This window comes from Anser brachyrhynchus (assembly GCF_964034855.1).
Source record: "Anser brachyrhynchus genome assembly, chromosome: 2".
NCBI classification, from domain to species: domain Eukaryota; kingdom Metazoa; phylum Chordata; class Aves; order Anseriformes; family Anatidae; genus Anser; species Anser brachyrhynchus.
In genome coordinates this window covers 19,168,496-19,194,792 of record NC_137695.1, presented here as the reverse complement: position 1 = coordinate 19,194,792, position 26,297 = coordinate 19,168,496, and the positions used below count along the sequence as shown (strand labels likewise).

Sequence of the window (26,297 nt, the reverse complement as noted above, 5' to 3'; positions counted from 1 at the left end):
CTGCCCCCACTGTAAAAAAGGCTTTTGAAATCGTGGAGTTTGCTTCACCACGTTGCTCCTCCTGGCAGCAGGGCTGAGTCAATAAAGCAACTTTTCTGGCACGGCACGTTCCCTTTTCTCTTTCGAAAATGAGTTCTTTATTGAATGAACTGAGAATTCGGAATTATTTGAGAGGTATTGTAATGTATTATGTTGATTATGTGAATCATGCTGCAAAAATGTCCTAGGTAGTGTTTTGGAGGAGAAACTAAGAATTGAGACACTGTATTTATTTGTAGATTATTGCCAGATGTCTCTCCTTTAACTGTTAAAATAGAATCCTAAAATTACAACAGCTTTTATTCCAGCATTTGAGGTCTGTAAAAAATACTGAGGGTTTTTAAAGTTTGTTTATTTATTTATTTTTATAGATCATAGTATCACTTAGTCAAACTGAGTATATGTTTTGATATCCTAGGGTAAATCTGAAGCATTTCTCAATAGATTGTTCTTGGGCAAAAGTACAACTTGTAAAGGGCAAGCATATTTCAAGGTAAAAGTCTAGCAATAGAAATTTTTATAGCTAAAAAACAAAAGTTTATATGGACAAAAGGTGATATTATCAGTTCCCCTAGAGAGAGAGTAAAGTCCCCGTGTTCTTTAGTAACCACTTTTGTGCTTACATCGACCTAGACGGATGAAGTAAACATCAGTACCTGAGGGGTAGCCCCCCCATTGACGTTGCTGTGCTATAACGTGAAGCAGGTTTAGTTTTCTTGGTCCAAATCACTCAGTTTGGAAGGGGTTAGGTTTAGGTGGGAGAGCGTGGGGGGTGGCAGTCGCTAATGTCCAACATTCAGAAGGTGAACAGAGAAAAATCGTAGGTTCTGCCTAAAGGCACCTGAGAAATGTAAACTTGAAAGAAACTTCAGTTCGGTGTAAATCCTCAGTAGATTTAGTGAGTAAGAAGGCTGCAGAATATTGTAAACACATTATCTAATTCCAGGTGAAAAAACAGTGTATAAAGGATTTCTGACATTCTGCATTGCTTGATCAGGGAAGGTAAAATAAACTTTCTCAGAACCTGTATTGATTATTAAAAATAATGTATTTGAAAGGAGTACAAAGTGAAGAAATCACTAACTAGGGCTTTTTTTTTCTTTTTTTTTTTTTCTCATGGCTCTTTTGCTTTCACACTCCTAGATTATATCTTGAAACCAAGCCAGTAATGGGAATATTATAGAATTAATTTCAATTTAACCTTTCTGTAGAAGCCTGAGTGTTAATTATTTAGTACTAGAGTATGTACAAATGACAACTTATCAAATGAACTGGCATATTTGCCATTCATTACATTAATGGTGGTTGATGCCATGGAATATGGCAGGGATAAATTGATTTAGTGTTAATATTTTGTGAATACTTACCTGGTCTGTACTGATAAAGTTAAGAAATGACATTTGATTTTAAGATGTACCTCATATTTCTGAAGAATGTGATTTTAATCTAGATATATGTTTCTGCTGATTTTTATTGATAAGAAAGTCCATTTCATTGGATTATGGGTTCTCATACTACCTTGCATAATGGGTTATCCAAAAATGCCTATTTTTGTCTGAGAGGGCAGTGCTGTACAGCCAGCATAGGGTGTAGGCTTTTTTTTTTTTTTTTTTTCCAGTAAGTTGTTTCAGGAGATTTCTGTGAATTCCCACCTCTTCTCTGCAGAAGGGTTACTACCTCGCTTCTCAGATGAGAAGGTGATTCCTCCTCCTCCCCAGTTAGTCATTGTAAGCCCCACAGAGCGTGTTTAGGAATGGGGGACCCTCCCCAGCATCTGCACGTGTCCCCTGTCTCATGTACCATCTGGTGCAACAATTTACTGCTTTCCAGTGCCTCAGTGGTAAGGGCAACTGCTCCTTCTTACATTGTTAAAAGCGCCTAAGTAAAGCCATGAAAATGAACATAGGAAACATGATTGCAAGCTTAAATCTCTGTTGGAATCCAAGCCCTTAGCTTTTGTTTATGGAAGGACATGAGATGACATGTCCATTTGTTTTGAGTTGAAACATGCTCTTTAGCCCCCAGATAATGCTGTGATTGCGAGATACTTATAAATAGCTAGATAGATAAATGAACAAAGGGCTGGTTCAGTAGGGTTTACTTTGTATTCACTATAAGTGAAAATGGTTGAGGAGGACAAATGTTCCTAGTAGAATGGCTCAGTGGAAAGTCTTTCAACTTTGTATTTTAAAAAAGTAAAGCAAAAGTATATGTTAAACTACTAGCCCTAAGGTATCTCTTGCAATAAGTGGAGTTTAACTAGAATAATAATACTCGCTTTGATAAACATAAGTTCCTTCGTTTATATCAATCAGTTAAAAGTAATAAAAAAGCTGTTCTTTAAAAAAACAAACAAACAAAGCAAAGCTGCAAAAAGGCTAATAAAACAATTCCTTTTTTTCTTCCCTCCCTCCCCCCATGCAAATCACACACCGGAGCAGTTACTTTGCCCCAACAGGATCAGTAGCTTTTTTTCTGTGGCAACGCCTCTGTATTTTAAGTAACGCATATTGTTTGTAACTCAGAAGTCCAACGTGGTTGTTCATATGCTTACCTTTGTTCGTGTAAGTTTTGTACATATATTTTTCTAACCTAATCTTATGACAAAGTATTTTTAGAATCCTTTGTATCCGGCTGACTGAATAAAAGCATGCAGTGAGCTTCTTTTAGTAGTTAGATCTAGATCCAATAAAGAATTTAGGACTTAGTTCTCTGTTAAAGCAAAATTCAGGCAGCTTCATTCAAGAGTTACCCATGGAAACCTCTCCCAGTTATTGCAGACACCTGAGATTCCTTAGGTTTCAGAAACTTAAGCTTTTCTGGCAAAAAAATAAAATCCAGAGGTGTTTATAGATGTGTTTTTGCACATACTCAGTTCAGTCCTGGTGCTTTCTGAACTGCTTCTGCAGGTAACTGCCAAGTGCGCAGAAACAGGCAGCAGAGCCTCGTTCGCTGGATGTGGTCAGCGCAGGACTAACTCCTCCAGCGGCGGTGGATGGGGGAACCCACGTCCTGCACGGGGGCCTGGCAGTGACCACCACAGTGGGAGAGGCACCTCCTGCCTCCCCTGACCCCGTGCCTGAGACCCTTATTCCTCTGGGAAGGCTTGGAAGAATTTGGGATAGGCAAACCCTGCATTTTCCCTTTGAAGTCGAGCCCCTGGGCAATGACGTCTTACAGGGCTCAGTCTCAATAGCTGTGTGGTTAGCTCCCCTGGCCAGCTGCTGAATAAACCTCATTACCGGGCTGCAGAATTGAGCTTCATGCTCTCCCTGGCTGTGAGGACCTTGTGCTCCTTTCTCCTTGATGGCAAAGCTTCAGGAGGCAGTGGTGGAGAAGCCGTGGCCCTGTGCGGCGGAAGCCTGCTTATTAAGGCCTACTGCCCAGAGGTGGAGACGAGGCTGTTGAGCTTCCCTCAGGCTGAGGCAACCAGCAAGTCCAATCTGCTCCTTTACATATCCTGCAGAGGTGGAGCGGTGTGTGAATGGTTCTTTGCCACTGCTTCCTTTTCCAGCTCTGCTTTTTAACCAAAGCACCCGAGGTTGCTGTATTTTGTGCCCAGCTCAGAGAGGAATGGCACTGGAGACATCCTCAAGAGTGCTATTCTACACAGGGTTCGTCAGCAACCCTCAAGTTAATTTCAAGCCACTAATTTGCTTACAAGAGCACCAGAAGTTAGTGGTGGAAGAGAAGGTGCAGACATTTTAGGCCATGCTGTTACTGAGCTGCCGTCTCTCTCCTGCGTTGTTCTGGAAGTGTTACGGGAGGTATCGGGATCACTCATTTGGTGGATGAGGAGACTCGCAGACAGGTGAAGGTGTTTCATGAGGGCAACAGGCCATGAGGGTGGTAGAGCTGAGATTACAGTGTAGGTTCCCTCGTCCTTGGTCAGGACTTCCTTCTGTGGCCTGTGATCAGCTTCAATGTTATGAGTATTTATTGTGTCCCGGGACTACTTCCTTGCAAATGGTTATGGGTGTGCTTTGGCTGTTGTCTTTGCAGCTGAATAGACCTATTAGCTTCCCACTGGAAACATTTTTGTGCTCTTTGCACGTTGTCACTTGGGAGGGGAGCACGTATTTATGTCAGTCATTAGCAAAGTAAATGCACCTCTGGACCATTGCTGCTGCATTACAGCATTTTTCAGTTGATTTTCTAACAGAGGCAGATTCCACTGAAGTCACCTGATTAACTTGCTTGGTTTAACCATAATCCCTGTGATTTAAATCTCTTTTCTGGGCTCAAATCAGAGAACAAGAGTAAATAAGACAAGAAAGTCTCTTATGAACATTCCAATTTCCTCTCTCTGCTGGTGAGTTGAGTACACCGGGAGAAAAAGTGCTACAGTTAAAATTGCAGCCAGCACCTGTGGCTCTGACAACATCCACTGAGGTGTGTTTTTAACATTCAGTAAAGTTGTGCCAGTCCAGTAAATTCAGAATCAGGTGGTGTTAAATTTTGTATCTTGAGACATCAAGCCAACAGAGGGACTTTTGTTGGGTGAGATTTGTTTTTTGAGTCCTTGTTTTGAAGGGTCCTTTTTTGTTTGTTTGTTTTTGCCTATTAGTTAGTACTTTTTGTACTGTTGTATTTTATGGGGTCTCTTGCGCTATGGATTGTAATGATTCCGTGCATTCACATGAAAATTGCTGTGCTAGTTAGCACTGAGCATTGTCATTTGTTTAAGTTTAGGTTTTCATTGTTTGGTTAGTACAATCACTTAAAAGAAAAGAAAAATACCTACAAAAATTAGCTATTAAAGAGAGGAATAGAGAAGCTATTCTGTTGGGTCATATCTGAAAACCACAGAGACCAATGATGTATTTTTGTTTGTGGCTTCTGCCATGGGTTCTTGAGGAGGGTCTTAACAATTTCTCAGGAGGTGGATGGTGGATAATCAGCTGTGCACGTCACACACATTCTCTTCCTTAGTAGTTATAGATTATTTTGTCCCACAGCTTGAGATTTATCTTTAGAAATGTTATTCAAGTTAGTCGTTAGACTGGATCTTCCTGATACCTGTGTGAATGTCCAGTCCTGATTCATACTGCTAAGTTTTTGACTTTATTATGTCTAATGACAGTAAATTCCAGAGCTCAACTGAGAAATTTTAAGAATATTTTAACCTTTTATAGTTTTCAACTTCTCACATTTACATTTAGTAGACAGTTTCCATGCTCTTCACATTGATTGAATTCAACATAGAAAAATTAATTGTAATTCAATCAGTTAAATATTTTTTCAGTCTGTAGGGAAGAGGTCTGTCTTCTAAGGAAAGAGAAACCTGAGGAAGGCAGCAAGGGAAAGAAGTAAACAGTGAGAAACCAGAGTTAAAACATTTTTTTTATCTTGGAAAGAAGCTGAGTGATTTTAAATTTTACTTGATATGTTCACTTCCAGAGACACTTACTGCTAGATGAACAAGCAGAAGGCTTTTTCAGTTTGCTCCTACTTTGTGAGTATGTGGGTGTCTAAAGTCTGGAAACAAACTTGTTTCAAACAAAAATGTCTATGTATGAGCTTTGGGCTTTCTTCCACTGTGCTTTGAAAGCATAATTTTAGCTGCCTTTATTCATCTGTAGCCCTATTTTTAGTAACACAAAATACCATACATCAGACTCCTGTAATTAGTAATAAATTACTCACAGAAGGAACAAATATTTGACTTTGATTAGAATAAGTAAGAAGAAATGTCATTTATTTCCCATTGGCTGAATAAATAATTGAATGGCATTGGTTGGTTGATTTAAATAAAAGTAAATAGTGTTTGGAAGCAAGAAGAATTCTTTAGCACAACTTAGAAAAATAATTAAAAACATACAGGTAACATAAACACTTCCATTAAAATGTGTGCCTGAAAAACTAGGATATTTATAAAAATCCTTGTTTTGATTTTGTTTTGATTTCCTTTTTTTTTTTTTTTTAAGGAAAAGCTGTTTGATTTCCTATTTTTTTAATAAAAAACAACCATTTCAGTAAATTATTTTTTTTGTTGTTATTTTTCTCTTTCAAAGTGTTTAGAAAGCACACACCAAAATCACACAGATGTTCTGGGTTAATTTGTCTCTTTTATCCTGCATATTATGCATTCTTTATTTTATTTTTTCAAAGTTATTTCCCATTTAACTTGCTTAATAGCTTTTCAGTCATTGCCGTTAAAAAGACAATATTATTATGTCCTAGTCATTTCCTAGGCAGGGATGTGGGAGAACCTCAGTGATCTCTGCGCTCGGACTGGAGTCACCGCAGTGTCGCAGGTACCATCGTTTGGCAGTAACTCCTGGCAGCGTTTCGGGATGTTGTTTTTTTTGCTGAGGATCGCTGTTGTTTCAGCTGGTTTTCAGCAGCTCATCCAAGCTGCCATCTCTTTGGCTAGTGCTGCGTGAGAGCAGGGGTGCGAGCAGGGTGGTGCCCGCTGCCAGCCCCTGGCGTGCTGTGATCGTTGTGCGGCACAGCCCGGGGACTCTGCTTTTAGCATCGATGAGCAGCGTGGTGTCTGTCAACGGAGAATTTAAATGAAAACGTGATAGGAGCAGCATCAAAAGCTTTCTGGAAATCAGTGCAGAACTTCTCCCTTCTGAACATCGCAAAAGGGTGGGGTGGGATGGGGTGAGGAGGAGCAGATCACCAAATGTTTCTCTTGGCCCGAACGCTGCTCATATTCATGTCAGTAAAAATGTTCCTGTCCACTGGAGCAAAGCTGGCTCGAACCCGTGGCAGGTTGTCCGACTGACGCTCCAATCCTCTGGTATCAGATGCAAGTGTTTAATTTCTGGCTCGTGTGCACTTCCCTTTTATTTTATTTTTACCGAGCGTTTTCAGCACCGGATGTTACGGCACGCGCGGCCCCGCTCGCTCGGGCAGCCCCTGCACACCTGCTGCTGCTCCTCTGCGGCTCTGGGGCCGATCCAGCAGCCCCCTAATGCCTGGCAGCTGATGGGCACTGCTGTGAGGAAGGGTGCTCTGATCCGGTCCTGAGCAACTGGGTTAATCCCTGGGACCTTACTGCGAGCAGGAGTCAGGTTTCTTCCCCGGGCTGATGAATAACTTTCAGTAACACAAGACCACTGCAGAGGTTGTGTGTGATGCTTGGGTGTTACTGTAGCTTAATTCCACAAGCGTTTTCACTGTAGCATTAACTGTTTGTATTACTTTGATCGCGCTCTTTGCGCAGTCTTTTTACTGTGTGTGTTTTACCCTCTTTTTTTGTTGCTCAATCACGAACTGCTTGGTCTTTGGTATTAATCCTGTCACAAAAGGGTAGTTCTAGCTCAAGTGCAAATGTGTAATCGTGCAATCCCCACCCCTATGCAAGCATGCAACCGTGAGAAACCAGTATTTTTTTGTATGTGAGTCATTCATACACCCGGATGTCCCAAGAAATTTCCCATCAGATGAGGCTCTGCCGCAGATGCACACCTGTAGGAAGCCTGCACTGCGCAGAAGGGGGACTCCTGCTGCTCCTGGCTCTGCTGCTTAATGCCGGCAGCACCCTGCTACCGAGGGCATGGATTCTGAGGAAGAGGTAGCCACTCGTGCTCCTGTGGCACAACCAAGAAGGAAAAGGAGCCTCTCGGGTCTTTGCTGCTCCTCTGGTGCCTCTTCTGTCAGCCAGGTACAGCTCTGATGAGCCAGGGCTTTCCTGTGTGGGGCTGGTGTAGGAGTTAATGGAAATTTTTGGATAGATCAATTTATTTTTAGAAGACTGCTCTCTGTAAGAAGGAATATCCTCAAGTGTTCATTCTTGTTATTATCCTATTGTCTGTGTGTGTTTCTATGTTGATTTTGAAAGGCACGACGACCTTTAACTTACTGCAGTAGCTGTCAGATGCTCTTGAGGGAGAGACTGAAGGTCTACTGAAGAAAGACTTCCCTTGAACCACATTAACATACAATTTGATTTCATCTCATGGTTTAAAAATTTGTCAGACACTTTCCAAAAACCAAGCTGCTTTCTTCTCTAATTATAGAGAGTGTTTATATGTAAGGTTTAATCTATTTATTGGAAGTCTTCCAGGACTCTGGAATAACTGCTACTTTGTGGGCCCCTTCTGAACTGATGGGGTTAGAAAACAGTAGATATCTATGCTGAAGATACTTGGGCAGGGAAGATGAGTGAATTGTTTTTTCCCCTCTCTTCTCTTGCTTCTGCCGCCTTATTTTGTGTTGAGATGTCTTTTTTCCTCATGCTGTGACAGCAGGTATTGCTTTGTTTTGAAGAAGCTCTGAACCCACAAGTTCAGTCTTGTTTTTGCATCTCTTCAACCTGTCTCAGAGCTATTTTTCCAAGGGTAGTTCCACTTACAATATATTTGACAGATTTATCTGTGACTGTGTTGTATAGGCGAAGCCAATTTGAAATTTAGGGAAAGTTTAAATAATTTATAAAAGGAGAACTGAGGAAATAATAATAATTAAAAAATGTTCACAAATTCTTAAACTTGTGAGAAGCTTCTGCTGGATTGTTACTTTTTTAATGTACTTTTTTGAATTTCTCTCAATTCCTGTTATCAGTGTATTAGTAGAGAGAGAAAGGGTTAGGCTTTTTGTGATGTATCACAGCTATATGATTTTAGTTGTAAAAACTGGGGCAAATAACTCTGAGTTGATATCAAAAAGATTTTCTGTTTTAGGTGATCATTCTCTGTGAAGACTGCTTTTCCTAAGGGCACATATAACCTTTCAGATTAGATTTACTTGCTGTGGAGCGTTTTAAATACACCAGACTTAACCAAATGCACAGTAAGACCTATAGAGGTATTGAGGCCGCCTGGCAAAACAAGGGCAGCTTAGATAATCATTCAGTAGCTTATTGTGGTGAGATAACATGGAATTTGAGGTATTTTCTACAGTAAAAGAATTTGTGTGTTCTTTTGTTCTGTGCTCTCTGCTGCCACTTGTCAGACTTCTATGGATAATGCCAAAAAGTCTATGCTTTGTCATCGTCTTTCACCTGTTTTTTTTTTTTTTTTTTTTTTTAATTTTAGGATTACACCATTAGCTTTTGAGAGCAGAATGGCTTTTCTAACTTCCTCCCCCCCCCCCCCCCCCCAACAAAAAATTCAGACAAAAGTTATCAAGCCTTTTAAGTGAGGTTTGTCTAGCCACTGCTACTTCGCTTTTGGCTTATCTTCCCTGTGGTTTGAAAACTTACTTGGATGTCTGGGTTCTGTGATCCTTCAGAGGACTTTTAAAATGCAGTCATCATTTCAAAATGTTCACGTGGCCTTGAAATAGTTTCAGTGATGATAATCTCATTTTACTTACCTCAGTATGTGTCAAGGACCTATGCTTGGAAACATGAATTTACATATTGTTTGACTGCTTATTTAACTAAAATGGCCAACCTGAGCTCATATTGATCTTTCTGCCAATTCACTAAATTACTTGCATTTATTCGACCAAATTCAGCAAAGCAGCCGAGTCTGGTGGCACTCTGTTACAATCAGCAGAATTAAGCTATTTTATTTGAAATCCAAGAGTAAGGGAAAGTTGAATAAGAGTTGTGAAACAAAGAAAAGTCTTGATTAGACATGGAAAATATTTTACCTTTTAAATCAAAGGCTGGTGGTGCAGAGGCCTTTTCTGATGGCAGGTACAGTAACAGCTTGCCTTGAGTCAGGTCTAGGTGGTCCTTCTAAGAACAGGACCATTAAAAAATGTTTTGAAAACTGATGACTGCCAGAGGAGTAACAGCATATTGTGATATCATGCTCAACAAAAACACAGTTTGTGTCTTACCTGACTAAACTGCCTTGGCTAACAAATACAGGAAGTATTTTCAGTTTTCTTGTTAATAACTGAGACAGGTAAGCAGCCATAGCCATAGCTCTGCTATTTGATCGTTTGAAAGCTGAGGCTCCAAGAAGCATTGCCGAGAACAAATCTGCCCAGCCCCACAGCACATGTGATATCTCTTATCTCTCCTGTCATTTTGTTCTTGTCTAAGATGAGGATCAGCCAGTTGTTTCTCGTCTAAGCTCCTGTTTCAGACACGCATTAGGCATGATGCTCAAATATCCTCCACAAGATTGAAGTTAGTTGTCAGCATTGTACTAAAGGCATTGTTTTTCCCCATTAACTTTCCTAAAAACAACTTGTAAGCATGTGACAAGGTAGGTGGTGTGTAGTAACCAAGCTTTTCTTACTGGAAGGTCTCAATAAGTGGGAATGTGCAGACATCAAACTGACTTCACCTTCCCCAGTCAATGTCTGGATTAATTGTTGTTTGTTGTAGATGATTTCAAATGCATCTGATTGAATTGTTAATATGGGTGCTGTTTTTCAGCAGTACTTTTTGAGTGATAATATGACTGTGATTTGCTTCTGGAAGTCCAAAGTGCACTGATCAAAAGAAAAATGATGCTGAGATCTGGAGACACTTCGGGAGTTGTGCTTCTTTTCCTCAGTTTTATCCAAAAATACACAATCGAAACAAGTTAATAATTCATCATATTGGAAAAATTCTTAAATAAATATTGTAGTGTGAGCTCTGTTTAACTTGAAGGAGGGCAGCTACTATACCTTCACTTAAAAGAGAGAGATTCCTTCTTATCAGTAGAGCTAGTTCTTTCCTGCCAGGTTGTGCTAGACAGAAAGGATATGGGATAAGATCACAGGCCATGTAACAGGACTTTTTCCCCCATTTTTTGCAATTAGCAATCTGAGAGTCGAAAGGACAAAACCTGTATTTGTTCCTCTGTTGCTGTTCTACTTCACATGAAAACAGTTCAGTATTAATCTAAGCAGTTTTATGCAATTTGAATTAATCCAACCATTAAGAACAAGCTCATTGTTTAAGGATTTGCAGATACTGTTTCACAGTCCGAGAAACTTTTCAGAGTTTTGCTCAGCACAGTATGAGATAAATAAAATGAAAGCAAACCATGGTGAATATTCTTCCTGCTATAGCTAAAATTTCTTTCACAGGGTAATACTTTGTCTTCCCTCCTGCATTAGGGGCTGCCACAAATCAATTTTAGAGTACAGTGACCTTTACAGAAAGACTAGGAGTAGCAAGTGCTTAGGGATCACTGTCTTTGATAGTTGGAGAGAGAAAATTATTTTAGCATCTGGGAAATTACCTGACGGATGAAATATAAAAAAGATAGATTCCTCCCAACCTCAATTTCTTGCAGTGCAGCCTGACGTGTATTAGCCTCCAACATGTCTGAACCATTGGGATTGGTCATCTGACATTGTTTTAGTCCTGGGAAATTGCTGGTCAGTGATATTGGTATAGTTTCTACTCTTCCTTCTGGAAAACTGAAATCCGGAATGCAGTTTATCTGAAGACACAGGCAGGGGAAGTCCAACATCTGTTTTTTCCCCAGGAAGCCTTTAGGGAGAATGGTCAGGGTGCCTCGAGACTTGCTGCCCCTTGAGAATAGCAGAGAGAGAAGTAGGTGACATTTAATATTTGAAGACATCGTTGGAATGCTTCAAGGGTCAGTAATAGTGTTCTCGTTCCTGGTTTGACAACTTGAATTTAACAAACTGTTGTTGAGTTTGGTTGCTAAAACTTATTTTATACTTTTAGGCAAAGTTATGATGAAATAAGAGTTCATTTGGGAGGAGATAAATATTGCTAGAATTTAAAGTTTTGCTTAGAGAAGAATGTTAAATGTCACTTCTTGATACAGTATTTGGGCATACATTAAAAGGCTGCTTTTATAAAAATGTAGCTTGTTACTGGGATCTGGACTTAGGTCAAGAAATTCATTCTGCTTAGGCTGCCAAACAATTGCATTAAAAATCTTTTACCACAGAACTTTGACATGCTGTCCTGCCAGGTACACGGTAACTTGTTGCAAAATCAGTGTATCCCAACCCCAGACAGCATGTTTTAATATGAGAGCATATTTTAATATGAGATTTTCTGTTGTTTCCTGAATACTTCATCATTAAAATACAGAAAAGAAAGGTTGGCAAGTAGTTCTGTAACGATGTGAAGGGAAACTAATGTTAGAATGGTAATTTTACAAGGAAAATTTTGAATAAAAAGTACAGAGTTGAAAGATAAAGCCAGAGGAATTGAACTGTCAGAGCAAAGTAACCATCTTAGGAAATGTGTGCACGAGGTGTTTTCTGTGTGTGGCAGAAGCTGCCAGTGGTAGTTTAAAATCATGCAGCTGCCTGTAGAATCATGGTTTGGTGATAAAGAGTACAGCCAGTCAATAGTCATGAGCACGGTGTAAAGACATGATGCATATAAAATAAGTGTTTAATATACTGCAATACTACATGGATCAAATTTCAAATGTAAGAGCTTAAAGATGATATTGAGTTGGAATTGAGAGAACTAGCAGTGGCATTACAGAGAGGTAAAATGTACAAGCCCACAGGACCAAATGGCTTAGTACACTTTCAGAATCATAGAATCATTAGGGTTGGAAAAGATCTTCAGGATCATCTGGTCCAACCATCCCCCTACCACCAATGTCACCCACAAGACCCTGTCCCTAAGCGCCAGGTCCAACCTTCCTTGAACACCCCCAGGGACGGTGACTCTATCACCTCCCTGGGCAACCCCTTTCCAATGCCTGACTGCTCTTTCTGAGAAGAAATGTCTCCTAATTTCCAACCTGAACCTCCCCTAGCGCAACTTGAGACCATTCCCTCTAGTCCTATCACTAGTTACCTGTGAGAAGAGGCCGACCCCCAGCTCCCCACACCTTCCTTTCAGGTAGTTGTGTAGAGGGCAATGAGGTCTCCCCTGAGCCTCTTTTTCTCCAGACTAAACAACCCCAGCTCCCTCAGCCACTCCTCACAGGACTTGTGTTCCAGGCCCTTCACCAGCTTCGTAGCCCTTCTCTTGACAAAACTTAAAGCAGAATGACTTAATTGCATTTGAGTAAGTGTGAGACCATGTACCACAGCAAAGTCTAAGTGGAAAAGGACCTCTGGAGACCTTGTGTGGAAAGCAGGGCCTTATCCAGGGCCCTGTCAAGCTGAATCTTGAGGATTCACAGTGAAGGAGATTCCCATTGAAGGGATTTAAAGATCTCATGAACTTCATCTTCACAAGAATTCCTATTGTAAAGGGAGGTTATTTTCCAGGAAGACTGTCATTAGGACTATGTATGTGCACTGTAACAAGAACATACGCCATAGCTTTTGGCTCAACATTGTTGAAAGGATGTTGAACCATGGGAGCATTGCAAAAGAAAGTCACCCAAAATGATTTGAGATCTGGTGAAGTTATTTCTCTCCAAGAAACACTTTTTTTTTTTTCTTTTGACCCTATGAAAATAGGGAGGGTCCTCAATTAAGTGTTGTAAGTCTCTTGAAGCAGGAGAAAGTACTGGTTTTATCTCAGCTCTCCAGAACAGCAGTGAAAATCATGAGAAAATCTAAAGGTTATAGCTGGAGAGTTAGGCAGATTCAAATCAGGAGTAATGCACAACATTTTTCACAGTAGAAATGATTCATTATGCTGACAAATTATCAAGGGAAACAAGAAGTTCTTCATCTCGCTAAATCTTCGAACTATGACAGGTCGCTTTTCTAGCTGATATGCTTTAGTCAAACAAAAGTTACTGATGAATAGGGCTAAGTGGCAGAGATTTATTGGTTCCTCCTTGGCCTCGGTTATGCAACTGAGGCTCTTAGCTATTCATGCAATTTTAATTTTTCAGGGACTGTTCATAAGGAATTGAGTTTGACCCAGCTGCTTTTGAATATAGCACTGTAACTACAATGAGCTTTTTGAGAAATAAAAAATTGCTTTAGTTATTAGAAATAGAGGTTACTTGAAAATTTAAGATACAAATATGAGGTGTAAGTGAAATACTACAAGAAAAATAACTACGGTGAGTAGAATTAGGGTAAATAGAATTTCCTATTTAGAATTAGAGTAATAGTATATATTGTTTTATCCCAGTTGGGGTACCAATATATAGCTATCATAAGCGGGCACAAGAAGGGCCTGAGCGGTCATTGCCTGAACAACTTCCCAGACCCATGATGCCCTTAATTCAGAGGAATTTTCTACTTTGACCAAAACTTTGAATTTATCCTCAAGTATTCCTTGGGAAAATTCTTGCCTGCATCAGTAAAAGTTCTGGCAAGATTAGGGATCTCAGGATCAGTCCACCCAGAAATTGTTACTTCAGGAGGTACCACTGAAGAGCCCCATTTCTTTGTGTACTGCAGCATGCAAGTAATGGATCTGGCTACAGTAAATTTTTCTGAATATGGACAAAACTTCAATGCACCTTAAATCTATCGAGGGAAGACCTACAACCAAATTATTCTAGGGCATGGTAGGATAAGGAAGGGAGCAAAATCCCTTCACTGGAGCAATGTTCAGCCATGCGTAAAAGTGTACCTGGAATGGGGTATTGCACCAGGGTGGCAGTTACCTGCTGGTGCTGCAGACTGAGAAGTGGGAGCCTGTCTGGAGGAAGAAGCTGACAGATCAAAATGAGTTTTGAGGGGGAGAATGAGAATGAAGTGGCATAACCTGAGAATCATAGGATCATTAAGGTCGGAAAAGACCTCCAAGATATCTGGTCCAACCATCCTCCTACCACAACGTTACCCACTAAACCACGACTGTAAGTACCACATCCAACCTTATATGAGGAGCTTCTGCTAGGAATAGGGCCAGAACTGAGAAAAGGGCAAATGCTGTGTTTACTACTGTAAGACGGGAAATCTCTAAGCAGAAAATAAATCTTGATATGTTCTTCTAATCATTGCAGTATGTAAAAATAAAAATGGGAGAGAAGCAATGTATTGCTTATGCAGTGTTTTAGGCTTGAGGCATAGCACAGATCTTGCTGAAAGGCATACACTATTTTCAGACGGGTTAAATGAAGTCCTTCTGGGCTGCAGAGGTGATTGCAACAGGAGAGCTTTGTAACCCCAGGGACTGAGGTGAGTGCTGCAGAAAGCTGCTGGTGCAGAGGAGCCAAATTTTAGTAGCTGGAAAGGATGCCATCGATGTACAGGAGGTCTGTATGTCTGTGTCTTGTGTGTAGCCCAGCTGCAGGTAGGTGTGAGAATCATCACTCCTCTGTGTGGATAGCTTGGTTTTGGGCTAACGGTTCCAGAGACCATCTCAGCCATATCTCCTTGAAAACACTCTTAAAGGTGAATAGATAGTTTTCTTTTAAAACTTTACTGAAATCATCAGCAAAAGCTTTCTTTGCAATTTGTAATTTCCAATCATATGAGGTAAGAGATAGTATTGTCAGTTGTAAACATGCTAGCCATCTCTGCTTGCTTTCTGTAATGCCTCTCTTTCCTGCTTTCTTTGATCTTAACTGTGTTTTGAGCAAAACTAAATTTATAGTAAAAGCTAAGTTTTTTTCTTTCAAAAAACTTGTGTTCAGTCTATACTTTGTCCTATCTAGATAATCTGCATTCATAAATATCAGGTTATTGCTTTAAACAGTAGCAAACTTCACAGTAACAAGCATAAAAACTAGTTTTTCCCTGTGGCCTGGAGATGGACTTTCCAAGTTTGTGTGTAGCCCCACAGAGGGTACACTGTAATCTCACTGTCAGCTGCATTGGCTCTGCAAATAAACAGAGGAGCTCATCTCTAGGCTTATCAGTCTTCTGCTGGAGTTTAAATGCAGGGAATGTGTATTTAAAAAAAAAAAAAAGTTTTTCCTGAGAAATTAGATTTTTTTTCCCTGAAATTTCAGCCCAAATACATTAATTCAGGTAAGAATAAAAATCAATCTAAACTTTGTCCAAGAATCAGCATGCACCTTTTTAAACTTTTACTTATTTTGCCCTTTTTTTTTTTTAAGTCATTTGTTTTAATTGCACTTCATGGTATAGAAATCAGAATTTCTGAAATGCTGTGAAGGAATTTTCTTCTCAGCCAAAAATGGGAATACTGCAATACTTTGGAAGAGCATCTTTTCCTGAGGAGTACCTACTTTAATATAGAAACTATCCACATTTGGATTATTTTCAGATGAAAAACCAGCCGCATTTAAAAAGATGAGTCAAGATCTAATGCTGTGAATCTGGGTTTCATTCACCAGCATAGTAAATACTTGGTTAAACTGAGGCTCTTCATCTTTGGCACCAAAATATCATTCATTAAATCCCATAAAAAGAAACTTTGAAGTCTTCTGAAAAATAAAATTTATTTTCTGTTTTCTATAGTTATGATCTAAAATGTTTCCTCATACTGAGAATATGAGGTAATATATATAATATATATTATACTGAGAATATTTCCATATAACTTTCATTTCAACCAGTAGTTCCTCCCTTTTGAATGGAATGACTGTATTGTTATTAGAATAGAAGACCAAGGTACATGTCAGTTTTTATTAGAAGTGTTTTAATTCTCCGTCTGACACGAAATAAGTAGTTTAAAGGAAAGCAAAGCATCCAGAGAAAGTGCTAATGAGTCAAACATATAGTCACTCTTCGTTAGAGTCATCTGTTGGGGCTGAATGTGACTTGGCACAAGCTCTGGAGCTTTGCTTACAACAGCACACCTGTATGATGTGGGTGATGGAGTCAACCAATTAATTATTCAGAAGAAAACAAAAAAGTGAAATGCCACCTTACCATGTGTTACGGTGTCCTGGGTTTGTCTTTCTGTACTGTTCCTGGCCTCATTCCCTTTGGCATCTCCAGGTTGCGTGTAGGGCTTTGTGGCTGCTGTGAGATGTGCTTCTGCTCTTGATGGTACATCCTGCTTGGCCTGGGTCATCGGCATCCTGCCCGCGAAATGACTCCTGTTCTCAGCCTGGATTGCTAGTGCTGTATAAACACTGTGAATAAAACAAAGCTTATGGAAGACCTTTAAAATTGCATGTTAATCAGCATGAGACAAAGTGACTGAGGCTGTAGATCTCTTTCAAAAGCACACTGGAGTGGGAAACTGTTTTCTTCTTGTCCATCCCCGTGATCTCACTACCCGCTCTCTCCACAGATATCCAGCCTGTGCTTTGTTCCACCACTTGGTGAAACCTCAGTTCTATTATCTCTGGTAGCTTCTGCGTGTTCCTCCACGGTCTGAAGGGATCAAAGCTGAGTGTGGTGCACCCTTGCTTTCCTTGGCTTTTGCACTGTCCTGCCATGGAGCACTGAAGTGAGGCTGACACTTGAATTTTTGAATTCCCACTATCTCTTTTCTGCCTAGAAATGGTACTTTTAAACTATTTCCTTTATAAAATGTCAAGGCATGCTGCCTCCCCATGCAGTGGTGAGGCTGGAGGCCCCAGCGCTGGGCGGGATGGCTGTGAGAGTGCGGATGAGCCCGTGGAGCTGGGCTGTTGGCCGAGCGAGGCCTTCGGTGTCCCTTGGCCGTCCCGTGCCAGCAGTGGCAAGAACACAGCCAGGAGGTGAACCCCAGGGTCAATGGTCCTAGGGGAAGGCTTTCTCCCACGGCATATTTGTGGAAATCTCTTGTATTCAGGCTACAAGAGGACGGGAATTTGGCTCTTGTTTATGCTAAGGGAGCATATTTATGGCTGCTGCCAGTGAGGCACTTCGTAGAGCAGACTGCTATTTGGATAATGAGGCACTGGGATGAGGAGAATTTCGAAGTTCATACCACTTTTAAAGTTCATGTAATGCTTTTAAATACTGAAAATGTGACTTGAAGGAATGTCTCTGTGCTGTCGTGTCGCAAGAGTAAAACAATAGTGCATTTTACTTGAGACATTGAAAATATTTTCCTCTTTCTACTCAGATTGAAATATATTTCTAGCCACTTGCCTGGACATTCAGCAAGAGGCTGATGAACTGTTATGGAGTTTTACTGTTTAAGTTAAGTTAAGTGGTCGTGTTTGTACCTGGGTGGAGAGACATTTATTTTACTGTGAGAAACAAATCTTAACATGTGCTCGCCTTTCATTTTCTTCACTGAAAGATGAGGAAAGTCATCATCCTGAATTAAACTGAACATCAAAATGTCACTTCATGTCTTTAAAAACAGCCACGTGTTCCACCTCACATACGACAGTATAGGGTTTTCCTGAGGTCTGTGTTACAGTATGCACTGTTTGTTTTTAACAAAAGCAGCCATCATTTTAGAAAAACAACACAAATATTAAAATCATTTTTCTGCCTTGGTTTGCACTATATGCATATCCAAAAGTTAGTGGTGTGATATCCAAAAGCAATTCATATGAATCATACAGAATTTAACATCATAACACAGGGATTTTAATAACATTTTAGTGTTCCTTATGTTCCTCGGCACAGTCCAAGCAGCCTTCACAACACCCGCGTGAGCAAAGCATCGCAGGTGGGATTTTGGCTCATTCCTCCAACAGTGCAGATAAGCTCCAGCTAGAAAGTAGGAATTTCTCCAGTGAAAAGAAGTTGCCAGGTGTTTCAGGGCCAGTATGTCCAGCTCTACCTAATTTCCTCACAGTGGTTCTGCAGGACGAGGTGGAGGGGTCACGGCCACGGCCCAGTGGTCCATGCTGCCAGCAGCTTCCTGGGGATTAAGCAGGAGCTTAGAAAGCCCTGGGGCTACTCATGGTCATGCCAGGGATGTGACTAGTTCCAGGAAAAGGGTTTGTTATGGGAGCATGGGGTTAGACATCTACCCACTCAGGGAGCTGAGTTCAGCCAGACCGTGTAAGTTTGGTCATGATAATTTTAATAATACTTGAAAAGCTCAGATATAGGTTCACTGAGGCAGAGGGGTTACATTTGACAGGAACTCAAATGAAATCAGATGAGAATGGTGTAAAAACCTTGAAAACAGCAGCTCTGAAAATATCCTTCAGGATTTCTACTGAAAGTGGAAAAAAAGGAAAGGGTGATTTTGCTTTTTTTATTAAAAAAAAATAGCAGACAAAACAGATGGGAGACATCTTAGATTCGTGTCTTCCTAATGTGGAGCACCAAAGGGTATTTTTTTCTGTTTTTCATTTTGAACATGGGGGTGGAGATAGATTAATGGGTTTTGGTTTAGCCTCCAGTTCTTACATGTCTTGCACTTGAAAATTGTGTTTTTCTCCTCCTTTATACCAGATGTTACACTCTGGAGAATAATTTCTTTGTATCTTCTAAGTTCACTGAACTGCCTTGTATTTTAATGATGTTGGTTAGGAAATGTACCAGTTCATTTCCAATGATGTACCTAAGGCTGTTTATAGACCGCAGTATGGGATCCATCACAACTGAAATGGCTTAAGAAGATGAAACTTGATACTTTTGGACAGCTGTGTACTTGCACTGAGGAGGGACAATCAAAAGAGGAAGGATGACACTGATTTTTTACACGATGAGAAGTTTGGGAGCTTGCAGTTATTTAAACAATTCCTCAGGATTTGCCAGATCTGAATGATCCCTGGGTAGCAGGGCAGCACACAGTAAGTTCAGATGTTTGATGATTAAGCTGGGTATGGTAAGGTAATTTAGATAATATTTGTGAGCTTTTTTTTTTTTTCCTTTCTTTCTTTCTTTTGCAGGGAAAGCTTAGTGAAATGTGAATAATAACCCGATGGATTTCTTTTTTGTTCTCTTTGCAGACAGGGTGTAGCTCTAGACATTTCTCTGAAATTCTCAGTACCATTTCCAAGTATTATTTCCAGCAAACTCAGTGTGAGAGATAATTTACTGTTAGTCACTCCATTACACTTTTTCCTTTGTTTTGCGTCATGTTTCCCTGCTTGCTTCTTTCACTTTCCTTTATGCACTCGTTAAGCCCTGAACAAGCTGCTTGAATAAGTTTGTCCCTTAAGATTTTCTGCCTTTAGGTCTCTCTTGCAGACTGGCACATTCCTCTGCGAGCCCTGTGTGTACCATGGCATCTTTGTGAACTAACACGCTGCAGCTGTACAGCTAGTTAGCACAAGCAATCTCACTAATTAATAGAGGCTCCCCTTAGGGAGCGGGATCTACAATTCAGCACTCACCCTGAAGGAGTTATCTCGATGATGTGTGTCTTGAAATTTCCCACTGATTTTTATGGGAACCCAGAGTGACAATCTCAGCTGTGGGAATTTACAATGTAGGTGTTCCAGGTGAGGGAAGATCAGTGGTTGTTTGAATTATGTTGCCTTTTTAAAAATGTTAGGTGGTAGATTTAGTGCATTACCATCCTTTCCTTGTTTTTCTTAAAGTTTGAGCTGTGTGGGGAAGGGACCGTCTAACTTCTTGTTTCCCCAGTGCTTAATGCATAGAGGACACTGTTAGTTAATTAGATATTAATAACAATTTTTAGAACTTGGGGTCGAATCTGACCAAACCACAGGTGATACAATGCAACACAAAGGCTGCAAAACTCAGTGTAAAATTCAGAAGTGTAACTGCTTCCATAACTAAGGCAGGATCTTGTCCTGTTTCATGAAAAATACTTAGATACCCAAGGATCTTTTAGATAAATTATGGTTTTCAAACAGCTATGTCAATCATTACAAATCAAAAGTATAAAACACGGTGGAATGGTATGTTTTCTTTCTGTAACAACACCACTGTGGCAGTAGTTCAAAAACAAGTAGAAGGAAGAAACAAAATATGGTTGAGTAGTTCAAATACAAGGATATATAAAATGTCACACAGGGCATAGAATTAAATAGTAGCTGGGCAGGACGCCAGGAAGACTTATGGTTTCAGTTCCAAAGTGCTTTTAGTTAGGCCTTTTTTTTTTTTTTAATGAAAATACCATTTTTTCTCCTATAATCTTTCCTTGAAGTGCTTCTCATGTAATTGTTTATTAGTAAACAGCTGCTTGGAACAGAAGACAATTACTTCATAGTCGTGGTGGTTTCTGCTAGCCGTGTTTGTTGATTGGGCACTGGTTGCACTTCTGTTCATTCCAATATAATCCAGATAAGAATACGCAAGTATGTTAAAATGGGCAAATAACTCACAGAAGAGCTGCACATAAAGACTAGATAAAAAACATGATTACATATAGAACTTTTGACCTTTAGAAATACTTAAAATAACTCATTAAAGTGTACTAAATATACATGCTTATGTGACTGCTTTAAAGTATATATAATATAATTACTATCTATATATTATCCAGCTATATATTTATATATATATATACCCACACACACACACACACAAATAAAGATTATTACAGACGGTTTCTGAGCTCTTCCTATGAGGTAGATGCTTGTGAAATAAGATACTTGTTTGGTATTTAACCACAATAGTATCAGAACTGCTGGTGTTGTCAGAGTGTTGTTTGTTCAAACTGTTTAAAAGATGGGAATTTTTGGAGATAGAAATCTGTAAGACATTTTAACAAGGACCGATTTGTTAAATTGCAGTTACAGAGTTAACCATTCTTCTGTCACCTGATGTAAGTTCTTCCAATGGAATTGTTTTGTCCAGTATAGAGTCAGAGGGGGATTGAAATCAGGACACTTAACCTTTTGGATAGACTTGAAGTTTGCTAAATAGATGAAAGATGCCAAGCTACAACATTACTCATGTTAGTCATCTGAACGTATTCTCACAGCTTTGAATAATCAGGGAAATATTGTTTTTAGGATATATGAATTGTAAGTTAGCACAAGCAGGTCGCTATAGCAGCACATGATGCATTTGTTTTATCGAGGTACAGAGTTGCCTAAGGACAGTGGATATAATAACCTAAAAGGCTGAGCTTCCAGGGACATCATTATTAGCTATCATATCATGGGTCTGTAGAGGACTTTTTTTGGAAACATTTTGGTATTTTGAAGTGAAAAAATTGTAGTTTTTTTCTTATGCTTGCATAAGGTGAGCAACATAATGACTCCTGTGATTGATAAATGATTGACAATCGGTAATGGCTAAAGGCCAACTGTGAAGAATTGCAAAATGATCTTCAGTCTCGGTGTTATAATGGCAAGTGAGATTCAATTTTAATAACAGTGAAACATTGCATGTAAGGAAGAACAATCTTAACTTCATATATAAAATAGTAAGCACTGAGCTGAGTATTACCACACAGGAATAAGATCTGGAGGTTATTTCTGATCCATGGAAATGTCAGTGCAGTCTTCAATAACAATCAAAAAAGCAGATCTAATGTTGGCAGTTACCAGAAAAAGAGGACAGAGAACGAGACAGACCGTATCACCTGCCACTATAAAGTCATGGGACGTTTGTTGTGTGTGCAGTTTAAGCATCTCTAAGAACAAAAAGGTATAATAAAATTGAACAAGGTTTGGAGAAGGACCCTGGTCATCAAAGCTAGGGGATGGCTCCAGGGACAACTTAGTACAGTAAGAAAAGAGATGACTAGGTGGGATATGACAGAAGGGAGGGACAAGTTCCAGAGCTGCAAATTTCTAGAGACTAGGAGAGAGTTTTGGGGAAGCATCACTGTTTGCTTTCCCCAATTCTTAATCTTTTCCCTGGGCACCTACTTCAAGCTGGTGGTGAAAACAGGCTACTGGAGCAGGTGGACCTTTGATCTGGTCCTTCTTATTCCTGAAATATCACAATAAAACCCCTAGGTGGCTAGGATGGAGTACAAGACACCAGGAGAAGCACAAGGTTTGGGAAGGAAAGGAAAGACTTCACCATTTGAGTCCCCTGCTGTAAGCACTGAGCCCAGCACATCTCCAGCTCTCCAAATCTCCAAACCAAGCTGTTTTTCTCCTAGCTGCTCCCCAATAGCCTGTTTCAAGTAATTTTTCTTCTCCCCAGAAGACTGTTGTTTCTTGTCAGGGTTTTCTCTTCCAACATGCTACTGTTTGAACTGTTTCCTGAGGGTGCTTTGACTAGCTGCTTCTATGACTTGGACAAGCTGTTTTTCTTTTTTCTTTTTTTTTTCCCCAATAGCTGCTCTGCGATACAAATGAAAGCCTGTTTGCATTCAGCCAGCTTGCTGTAAGTATGAAAGTCAGAGGAGTGGGAGGCTGGAGAGTATTGCTGAAAACTTTCCAGCCCCATCCATACTTGTGTCGCACTAAGTTAAACTCTCACCTACTTAGTGACATGCAGCTTATATCATCTTACATTGGAGCTCTGACTCTGGCCTGCTAAATTGGACCTGAGCTTGGGAGACTTAAATGTCAGAAGGCTAGAGCAGGTCAAAGCAGCAGAAGAGCATAAGTTAAAATTGGCCCTCCTGTGAAGTTCGTGCTTTACCGTACACAGATGCTGTTGCCTTTGAAGAAACGCTATTGACCAAGAAACACTATTGACAAAGAATTTGCACTTTCTCCTGAAAAGACTGTGGAAAATGACAGATGAAATCATTAGACAGAACCATTAGAGAAAAGCTTCTTTTCTTATTTCGCCTTATTTATCCTCTTGCTGGCACTTGTTGTGCATTTGGTCAATTCCTCATCTCTTAGTTGATCTGTTTTTGTTTTCTAGAAGAAAGCATGACTGTAAATTCACAGCAGTAATAGTTAACGCAGCGGTCTTAAACTACTTTTCCTTTGTTAACATTTTTTGAAAGAAGCGGTGTCTTGGTGCTGATTTAGAGAGGGGCCTGTATTTGGTTAATAATCAAAAATTCAGTGTAGAATAAGTTAACCTTACTTAATGTAAATTTTGGATGTTAATAGGATTCTGTGGTCTGAATTCTGTTTCTCCCCTGAGAATGTATACATGTGGAATAGAAAACTTACTTTGTAATGTATTTATCTAAATATTCTGGCCGTTCATTAAGATTGTTATCCACACCCAAGCTACGTATATTTTTGGAGGAAGAAGGTGGAAGACCTTGCCTTCTAGGAGACGCTCTTTTTGCCTCTGAGCACGTTTTTGATTTTCAGCACATTGTCCTTGTACGTTGTTTTGGTTTCAGAAGGTCATCAAAACCCAAATGAACTGAGTAAAGAATTCGGTTGTGACCTAGAATCTTTCTTTTTATGGATGTGCTTCTTAAGTAAATCTTCCTCTGCAGGTGGTGGATAAGAGTAGGACTTAAGCGTGGACTTAAAATCCTTGGAAATTATTCTAGCTAAAGAGCAGAAAGAATAAATGTGTGTTAGTGGCCTGGTTACTCATGAATAAATTTGCCTGAGATATCTGATTTGTAAACTTAGAGAACAAGGAAGAGGAGTGAGTTTGAGCTGCTTTTGAGGTTTTGTGGCCAAGGGCCTTGCTGGTTTCCTTTCCTGGAGGTTTTGAGGCCAGCAGTGAGTAAGAAGGGGTTTTGGCTCTTAGTGATCAAAAGCATTGTGTCAAACCTTAAAAAAGATGAAAATATGTCAAATTGACATTAGTCTGGTATATAGTTTAACTGGATCATAATTCTGGCTCTTTTTTGGGCATGTAATTACATCCAGAAGTGGACAGTTTTCAGCTGTGTTTGAATTGTTGCTTGGTACTTGCACATAAAAAGCTACATGCTAAATTGGTTCTCCGTGTGATCCTCACATGGTTTCTTCAAATTCCAACTTGAAAACACAGTCTGTTGTTGAGCACACTTGGTGTGTCTTTCTTGCCTTCATGAGGCTCTTGAACTGTTGCTTTCTAACTCTGAAGTTTGTTGTTTTTTTCCCCCAAGATTGCCACAGGAGAAATTCTGAAGAAAGGCTTTGGTGAGACTCATGGAGAATATGCAGTAGGATGTGAAGGAGAAAGAAAATCATTGTTAGTTTGGAAAAATAAAAAGAATCCATTCATATGCCAGGTCTCGGAAATCTTGTCCAAGCTGTTGTTAAGTGTCGCTGTTTCAGTGCACACTGTTCATGCATGCATGCAACATCCATTTCCAGCACTGTTTTATCAGCAACACTAAAGCTCCAGTCTCCCCCTGGGACAAGCAGCATCCTTCTGGTCAGAAGGAAAGAAGGAATCTTAACACTCACATCTCCCATTTCTACCAAAATGCAATGAAAGAAGAATATTCTTCTACTTGTGTTTTGCAAGACTTTGTGAACCTGCTGCTTCCTCCGGCAGCAGTGGGTGCAGCCTCTAACTGCATGGCCTGAATGTCTGGCCACAGCTTACATCAAGGCATCTCTCCCGCTACATAAACTGTGAAGCTCTTTACAGAAGCATGAGTTAAATATGTAAAAATTCAGTAAATTTAGTGGCATGGAGTGAGGGGGTTTTATACAAAAGTGGACTTAGAGGCTGGGAATGGAAAGATGTCCGGGTTAAAAATTGTTTTTTGTTTTTTTTTCCTCCTGTCCTGAGAATGAAGGTGCCCTGTTTTGTGACTCAGTCAACCTGAACAGTTCCTCTGGAAAAAAAAAAAGAGGAGCAGAGGGCAGGGACAGACTGCTTCGCTTGGCTCCTGATGCCTCAGTGAGTAAGGCTCAAAGCAGCCCCTTGGCCACATCGCATTGCTGGGGTATGCAGGTCTCTGGGGAACAAGTCTTGGGAAAGACAGCACAAGAAAGAAATGTAGTAGTCATTAAATTGAATAGAGAGTGGGGCTGTAAAAATGTTTTACCTATTGTTTTTTTACAGTCTTTTTTCATGGGAAATTCTTCCTAAAAAAAAAGAAATTAGGCAGAGGATGCAGCTTAGGCTGCGATACCTCACTGCACAAAGGGAAACTCCTCTGTGCAGTAGGAAATACCATAAATGCATTCCCTGTGAGGTGTAACCATTGTACACAGCAAACACAAAACTGAACTTTTCAGGAAAAACATGAACCTTCAAATAGAATCCATGGTTAAAACAAGTTAAATTGAATCCTTTTCCAGCAGCAGAAAAAACAACCGGCTGTACTATGTGGGTCATTGGTTAGTTCCTCAGGCAGCTCCCCAAGGCATTTTGTCTTTGTCCTTGTGCCTCTGAGCATTTGCAAGGAGAAGTTGCAGCATGTCCTGTGACTTTGGTAGCTTTGCAGTTTGCAAGGCATAAATATGAAGTCAGATGATTTGAACAAAAAAGGGAGGCTTGGACATACTTCTGTGTGTTGCTGTGATCCAGGGCAAAGGGAGTAAACCTCTTGCTATCTGTTGATGTTTGAAACATAAAGGTGGTAACTGCAGGGTAGAAATAAAAGGCGAGTCAGGAACCGAGTTACCCATCCCTGGTGTCTGGCTGACTGCCATTGGTACAGTGCTGAGCAGTGATTATGAAACTGTGCCCTGCGTTTACGGATGTCACTTGTGATTTGCAAAACGACGTGCCGGAGTGGCAGGGCGTGAACGCCCCGCTTCCCTCCCCTCTGCAGCCACCACCAGGAGCCCTTCCAGATCATCTGAGGAAGGTCGCAGGCACTGAAGTGAGGATTATGTGGAGCAGAAGCAAAAATGGGGATGATTTAATATAGCTGGATGAGAAGCAAAGACAAGCTCTGTCACTCAGACCTGGGAGAGGGGACTTAGCATTTCCCTTTCTTCGAGAAATTTGTGTCTGGTGGAAGTGTCTGCACATGGAACTGCATTTACAGGTCCTGT

The 26,297-nt window shown here is 40.2% G+C and overlaps 1 protein-coding gene and 1 long non-coding RNA gene across 16 annotated transcripts in view; one reads left to right on the top strand and one right to left on the bottom strand.

Annotated features, from left to right (window-relative positions):
• The window catches only part of KIAA1217, a 244,545-nt gene that overhangs the window by 69,813 nt on the left and 148,435 nt on the right, over positions 1 to 26,297 (top strand). Inside the window, exon 1 of one of the 15 annotated variants that reach the window (XM_080583242.1) lies at positions 9 to 7,654. The exons of 13 other annotated variants lie outside the window; for them this stretch is intronic. In XM_080583242.1, coding sequence (XP_080439368.1) covers positions 7,547 to 7,654 — 108 coding nt within the window. In that variant the 5' untranslated portion in view covers positions 9 to 7,546. Of the gene's footprint in view, positions 1 to 8; positions 7,655 to 16,780; positions 19,347 to 26,297 lie in introns of those variants that run through there. One more of the 15 variants, XM_080583232.1, reaches the window with a different exon arrangement.
• Positions 15,789 to 26,297, bottom strand: part of LOC308191189 — a 35,527-nt gene continuing 25,018 nt past the window's right edge. Inside the window, exon 2 of the long non-coding RNA XR_013947782.1 lies at positions 15,789 to 16,787. This is a non-coding gene — a long non-coding RNA (uncharacterized lncRNA). The remainder of the gene's footprint in view (positions 16,788 to 26,297) is intronic.